The 7,801-nt window shown below is 43.6% G+C and overlaps 1 protein-coding gene across 2 annotated transcripts in view; it reads right to left on the bottom strand.

Moving 5' to 3' along the window:
• ift172 (intraflagellar transport 172) overlaps positions 1–7,801 on the bottom strand; it is a 279,132-nt gene that overhangs the window by 25,892 nt on the left and 245,439 nt on the right. For both annotated transcript variants that reach the window (XM_043682226.1, XM_043682236.1), the window contains 3 exons: positions 2,980–3,099; positions 2,209–2,304; positions 1,163–1,222 (listed from right to left, as the gene is read on the bottom strand). In XM_043682226.1, coding sequence (XP_043538161.1) covers positions 1,163–1,222; positions 2,209–2,304; positions 2,980–3,099 — 276 coding nt within the window. The remainder of the gene's footprint in view (positions 1–1,162; positions 1,223–2,208; positions 2,305–2,979; positions 3,100–7,801) is intronic.

Below are 7,801 nucleotides of genomic sequence, written 5' to 3'. Positions count from 1 at the left end.
ACCCAACCTCCACTCCCGGCACCTTCCCCTGCAACTGCAAGAAATGCAAAACTTGCGCCCACACCTCCCCCTTACTTCCCTCTAAGGCCCCAAGGAATCCTTCCATATCCGCTACAAATTCACCTGCACCTCCACACACATCATTTACTGCATCCGCTGCACCCGAAGTGGCCTCCTCTATACTGGGGAGACAGGCCGCCTACTTGCGGAACATTTCAGAGAACACCTCTGGGACACCCAGACCAACCAACCCAACCACCCCGTGGCTCAACACTTCAACTCCCCCTCCCACTCCACCAAGGACATGCAGGTCCTTGGACACCTCCATCGCCAGACCATAGCAACACGACGGTTGGAGGAAGAGCGCCTCATCTTCCCCCAAGAACCCTCCAACCACAAGGGATGAACTCAGATTTCTCCAGTTTCCTCATTTCCTCTCCCCCCACCTTGTCTCAGTCAAATCCCTCGAACTCAGCACCGCCTTCCTAACCTGCAATCTTCTTCCTGACTCCGCTCCCACCCCCACTCCGGCCTATCACCCTCACCTTGACCTCCTTCCACCGATCGCATTTCCAACGCCTCTCCCCCAAGTCCCTCTTCCCTACCTTTTATCTTAGCCTGCTGAACACACTTTCCTCATTCCTGAAGAAGGGCTCATGCCCGAAACGTCGATTCTCCTGCTCCTTGGATGCTGCCTGACCTGCTGCGCTTTTCCAGCAACACATTTTCAGCAATATCATTGGTCCAGTCCACCCTTCTGTCCCAGCAAGCAGCTGGGACCTGAAAAAACTCTCTGATTTTAAGAAGATCCCAGAATGCTGTGCATGTGGATGGAATTCCGCAGAGATTAAATGCATTTTTTTTTTAAAAAACCTTATCTTTGATTTTATCTTAAAAAGTTTGCTGTGGGTTCATTCAAAAACTGGAATCTGAAAGCCAGGATTTAGGGAACATCATTTGGTCTGCCAAAGAATGGGAGTAAAAAAGAAGAGGGAAATCAAACAATATCTTGGTGTCTCAGCTTAAGAGGGGAAAAGCAATCACAATTTAAATTCACCCATTTCCCTTTTGTCCATCACATTTATACTTATATTGAATTGCAGAGAAAAATTTTCAAAATGACATTAACAACAGACTGAAATTAGAAAATTAGAGGACTTACATCACAAAGATCTAGGAAACGATTCAGGAATATAAAAGCCATGTTCTCCCAACCAATTGCCTGTTTTATTATGGAAATAAAATGACCTTTTAGTTCACTGAAGTGTAGTTGGTAAACAAAGTTGTATGGACATAAAAACTTCAAGTAAAAAATTTGAAAGGATACCTTGATATTTCCAACCAGTTTTGTGACCTGCTACAGTTCTTCCTTCAGAGGCTGCCAGATTGGACATTGGGGAGTTTGGGGCTGGCAAGGGTGTTTGTAGTGGAAATTCCCATGTGTCATTACCCAAGAACTATAACATTTCCTGGATAATTATCCAGATAAGTGAGTAGGATCTCTCCAAAATCTCTGACTCTTACTAAAAAAGCTAAAAACTTTTTGGAGAGTTCCTGATGAAGGGTTAAACATCCAGCACAATTCATGCATAGTCAGTGCATCCAGACTTCCATATGGTCCCAATAAATTCCTCATGGAATATGTCCTGTCACTTAAGGTCCAGAGCCCAGAAGATTTGGGCCTTTATTTAAATTGAGTCAGTATCTAGCAGAAAATTAATAGTCATGACGTGGAAGTGCCAGTATTGGACTGGGGTGGATGAAGTCAGAAGTCACACAATACCAGGTTATAGTCCAATAGGCTTATTTGGAATCATAAGCTTTTGAAGCAGTGCTCCTTCACCAGATGAAGTGTTCTGAAAGTTTGTGATTCCAAATAAACCTGTCAGACTATAACCTGGTGTTGTGAGACTTCTGACTTTGTCCATCCCAGTCTAACACTGGCACCTCCTGTGACTTCCAATTTAAAAGCAATATACTGTTCTCTCCTTTACTGGAAAAAATAACTGAATTTTCAGAAAAAAGTGTTTTAGTGCAGTTTCAGTTCACAGTATAAAATTTTCTAGAGTACCCAGTTAAGAAGTTTTATGCATCCAGTATTTATTACTTTCATTTTTCAAGTTTATTATGAGAACTACTGATTTGCAGCAACCTACAACATAGTGCACCTGCAATAGAAGTAGTTGTAGGTAAAAATAGAATACATACCTTAGCTGCCATGCCAGCCTCATAAAATGCTTTGTCAGCAGGGATGATGTCTGTATGCCTCAGCAAGGAGATAGATAATTTTGCCGCAACCATGTCCTGAAATCAGGAATCATTGAAAATGTTGAGACATTCAATGGATTAAATAGATTCTAAAAAATTCAATTACTCTAAACAAACATAATAATCAGACTACCTGCGAACAAAACAATTCTTCAATTGTATTTTATCATTGAACACACTGAAATTTTCCACAAGAACAGAAATTACTGGAACTGAAGATTCTGAGGAAGGGTCACTGGACAAATCTTAACTCTGATTTCTCTTCACAGATCTTGCTAGACTTGCTGAGATTTGCCAGCAACTTCTGTTTTTGTTTCAGATTTCCAGCATCCACAGTTCTTTCAGTTCTGAAATTTTCCATTTCAGAGTCAATCAAGAGCATAGAAAGTGTTAAACTGACATTATGAAAAGCAAAAATTAAACCACTGATAGATTATTGGATTTCTTTTTGTTAATTTATATATTACAATTCCATAATAGACACTGCAGACAATTGCTAATTTGGTTTTACAGCTATAAAAATCATCTGTATTTTAGTATAAAGATGATGCTTCATATGGGAAGGTTGGGATGTTACAAGTCAAATTGTTTAACAACAAAGCAGCATATCCTGAACTAAAGAAAAGTGACTTTTTAATGTGTCAGGATGTAGTAATATATGAATTTTGATAAACACTATATTAAGGTTATCATACAGTAACACAATCTTACCAGCTGGTTGACTCCCAGTGACCCCGCACGAGTAGCATAATAGTGGGAAATCAGCAGCATCTGCTCAAACTCTTCATGAGCAGGAGAACTGGCCTCCGAAGATTTAACCAGATTTTCACACTAGAACATTACAAAAATACATTCCAAAATTGATACACTGTATTCATCTACAGGGAAAATCAAGACAAAACAGGCCACAGAATTGGAAGTGTTACATTAGGAGTGCTATCTACCATATCTTAGATACAGTGACACACCTTAAATAGGTCCGACTTCATTATCGGACAGAGGGGATGGGAATAGTATATGTATGATCTTATTAGGGAGCAGTTACTGAATAGGGAGAAAGTAAGGACTGCAGATGTTGGAGATCAGAGCCGAGAGTGTGATGCTGGAAAAGCATAGCTGGTCAGGCAGCATCTGAGGAGCAGGAATATCGACGTTTCGAGTATAAGCTCTTCATCAGGAATGTTGCTGTTCCCAAATAGGCAGATTCAAGTATTACACAACTGGAGACTGTTGCTGAACAAAGAGATCTTGGAGTGCAGATTTATAGTTCCTTGCAAATGGAGTCACGGGTAGATAGGATAGTGAGGAAGGTGTTTGGTATCTTGCCTTCATTGGTCACTGCATTGAGTACAGGAGTTGGGAGATCATTTTGAAGCTACATAGGACATTGGTTGGGCCACAATTGGAATTCTGCGTGCAATTCTGGTCTCCCTGCAATAAAAAGGATGTTGTGAAACTTGAAAGGGTTCAGAAAAGATTTACAAGGATGCTGCCAGGTATGGAAGGTCTGAGCTATAGGGAGAGTCTGAATAGGCTGGGGCTGTTTTCCCTGGAGCGCCAAAGATTGAGAGGTGACCTTATAGAGGTTTATAAAATCATGAGGGGCATGGATAGGATAAAAATACATCTTTTCCCCAAGGTGGGGAAGTCCAAAACTAGTGGGCATAGGTTTAAGATGACAGGGGAAAGATTTAAAAAGAACCTAAGGGGCAACATTTTCATGCACAGGGTGGTGCATGTATGGAATGAGCTGCCAGAGGAAGTGGTGGGAGCTAGTACAATTACAACATTTAAAAGGCATCTGGATGGGTATACAAATAGGAAGGGTTTAGAAGAATAGGGGCCAAATGCTGATAAAGGGACTAGATTTATTTAGGATATTTGGTTGGCATGGACATGTTGGACCGAACGGTCTGTTTCCGTGCTGTATATGTCTACCATATGATAATAAGGTGTGAGATTGCAAGCACAGACAAGTCTTGGAAGGAAACAAGTTGAAACTGGAGGACAGAATCTTCAAAATTAATTGCCATTGCAGCCAGATACAAAGCTAGTTTGGTGGGCGAGGAGCAGCATGTGTTCTATAATTAGAGGAATAGATAGCATCCTTTGTATGCAGGATACAGAGTCCCGTTTGGTATGTTGCCTGCCGGGTGAGGGACATCTCTGACCGGCCTAGAAGGATATTGGAGAAGGAAGGGGAGGATCCAGTTGTTGTAGTCTATATCTGGATAAAACAACACAGGCAAGACTAAGAAAGAGAGCCTGTTTAGGCATTATCAGGAATTAGGGACTAAATTAAAGAACAAGCCCTCAAGGACTACAATCTCCGGATTACTGCCCAAGCAATGTGCAAATTGGCATAAGTGATACGAGAATAACAGAAGTAAATACGTGGCTAAAAGAGTGGTGCAGTAAAAAAGGGTTCCTTTACATGGGGCACTGGCACCAGTATAGGAACAGGAGGGATCTGTACCACTGGAACAGTCTCCACCTGAACTTTAAATGATAAAGTTGGGGGGAAGGGAAGGGTAAAACTCCAAGAAGTATAATGGCCAATGGGAAACAAAGTAGCAGTCTCAACATCTGTGGGGGTGGATTCTACTGCAATGAAAACTCTGAAAAAAATGAAAAGACAGAAGAACTCAGTAGAGGTTATTAAAGTTTTGAGAACACAAAAAGAGGACAGTGTTTCAAAAGGGTTAGGAATCAAACTTCAAGCACATTGGACAAAGAAATGGCAATGAGAAGAGGGACGATCAATATAGGACTGAAGGCATTGTATCTGAATGCATACAGTATACGAAATAAGATAAATGAGCTTATGGCGCAGATCGAAATTGGCAGGTATGATGCGGTGGGGATCATGGATACATGGCTGCAAGGGGATCAGGACTGGGTGCTAAATATTCACAGATATATATCTTTTCAAAAAGACAGCCAGGTGCACAGAGGGGTGGGTTCCCTTATTAGTAAGAAATGAAATTTAATTAATAGGAAGAAACGAAGTAGGGTCAGATATTGTGAATCTGGGTAGAGTTGAGGAACCGCAAAGGTTAAAATAAACCATCATGGGAGTTATGTACAGCCCTCCAAACAGTAGTCAGGATTTGGGGCACAAGATACACCAGGAGATTGAAAAAGAAAGGCAAGGTTACAGTGATCGTGGGGGATTTCAAAATGCAGGTGGACTGGAAAAATCAGATTGGTAATGGATTGCAAGAACAGGAATTTGTGGAATGTCTATGAGATGGCTCTATGGGGCAGCTTGTGGTGGACCCCACTGGTGAACAGGCAATTTTGGATTTAGTAATGTGCAATGAGGTAGACTTGATAAAGGAGCTTACTGTGAAGGAACATCCTCCAGCGGGACTTCGGAGAACTCAGAAGAAAGCTGAAAAGCAGGAGATCCAGGGTGGTTATCTCTGGTTTGCCTCCAGTTCCTCGGGTTGGAGAAGCCAGGAACAGGGAGATAATGGACTTGAATGTGTGGCTGGGGAACTGGTGCAGGAAGCAATGATTTAAATTCTTGGAACACTGGGGTATGTTTTGTTGTAGGGATAAATTATACAAGAGGGACGGTTGCACCTTAATAGGTGGGGGATCAGCATTCTGGCAGGCAGGTTTGCCACTGCAACACAGCTGCGTTTAAACTAAATAGCCGGGGGGGGGGAACCAACTGGAAGTTTAAGAAGGAAATTGAAGGGAAAGTTAGAACAACATAAGTCAAGGAAGACAACGGTATCAATGGAGCAGAAAACTCAAAAAGGGATCATGCCATAAGGTTGAGTGAAATAGGGATCGATAGGAAGGGGGATTATAGTCCAGCAAGCAGTAACAACTTAAAAATATTATATATGAATGCATGAAGCATGAGAAATAAGATGGATGAGCTTGAGGCTCAATTAGAAATTGGCAGTTACGATATTGTGGGGATAACGGAAATGTGGTTTCAAGTGGACAGGGTTTGGGAAATGAATATACTCAACAATAAGTATACCGCTTTGGATACTGTTGGGGGGGACGGCCTAGCAGGGGTAAGCTGCAGTGACCGGGTCTCTGGCACGAGGTCCGGCTCTGAGGCTCAGAAGGGAAAGGGGGAACAGGAGGAGAGCGCTAGTTATAGGAGACTCTTTAGTTAGAGGGACGGACAGGCGGTTCTGTGGACTCTTTAGTTAGAGGGACGGACAGGCGGTTCTGTGGACACGGGTGAGACTCTCGGATGGTTTGTTGCCTCCCGGGTGCCAGGGTCCGAGACGTCGCGGACTGTGTCTTCAGAATCCTTAAGGGGGAGGGTGTGCAGCCAGAAGTCGTGGTGCACATTGGCACCAACGACATAGGTAGGAAGAGGGGTGGGGAGGTCAGGAGCTCAGGGAGTTAGGTTTGAAGCTAAAAGCTAGGATGGACAGAGTCGCCATCTCTGGGTTGTTGCCGGTGCCACGTGACAGTGAGGCAAGGAATAGGGAGAGAGTGCAGTTGAACACGTGGCTGCAAGGATGGTGTAGGAGGGAGGGCTTCAGGTATTTGGACAATTGGACTGCATTCTGGGGAAGGTGGGACCTGTACAAGCAGGACGGGTTGCACCTGAACCAGAAGGGCACCAATATCCTGGGAGGTAGGTTTGCTAGCACTCTTCGGGGGGGTTTAAACTAATTTGGCAGGGGATGGGATCCGGACTTGCAGTCCAGCAAATAGGCTAGCTGATTGTCAGGATGTCCAAGAATGTAGGGGGGTTGTGGAGAAGGTAGCACTGACAGGGAGTACTTGCGGACACAGAGATGGGCTCAAGTGTGTATATTTCAATGCAAAGAGTATCAGAGATAAGGTGGGTGAACTTAAGGCGTGGATCGGTACCTGGGACTATGATGTTGTGGCCATCACGGAAACGTAGATAGAAGAGGGACAGGGATGGTTGTTGGAGGTTCCTGGTTACAGATGTTTCACTAAGATTAGGGAGGGTGGTAAAAAAGGAGGGGGGGTGGCGTTGCTAATTAGAAATGGTATAACGGCTGCAGAAAGGCAGTTCGAGGGGGATCTGCCTTTGGAGGTAGTATGGGCTGAAGTCAGAAATAGGAAAGGTGCAGTATTGGGTGTTTACTATAGGCCCCCCCAATAGCAGCAGAGATGTGGAGAAACAGATTGGGAAACAGATTTTGGAAAGGTGCAGAAGCCACAGGATAGTAGTCAGGGTGATTTCAACTTCCCAAACATTGATTGGAAGCTCTTTAGATCAAGTAGATTGGATGGGGCGATGTTTGTGCAGTGTATCCAGGAAGCTTTTCTAACTCAGTATGTAGATTGCCCGACCAGAGGGGAGGCCATATTGGATTTGGTACTTGGTAACGAACCGGGACAGGTGATGGGCTTGTTAGTGGGTGAACATTTTGGTGATGGTGACCACAATTCTGTGACTTTCACCTTCGTTATACAGAGAGATAGGTGCGTGCAACAGGGTAGGTTTTACAATTGGGGGAAGGGTAAATACGATGCTGTAAGACAGGATCTGAGAAGCATAAGTTGGGAGCATAGGCTG

This window comes from Chiloscyllium plagiosum, chromosome 3, assembly GCF_004010195.1.
Source record: "Chiloscyllium plagiosum isolate BGI_BamShark_2017 chromosome 3, ASM401019v2, whole genome shotgun sequence".
NCBI lineage: Eukaryota > Metazoa > Chordata > Chondrichthyes > Orectolobiformes > Hemiscylliidae > Chiloscyllium > Chiloscyllium plagiosum.
This window is presented reverse-complemented; position numbering and strand designations above follow the sequence as displayed.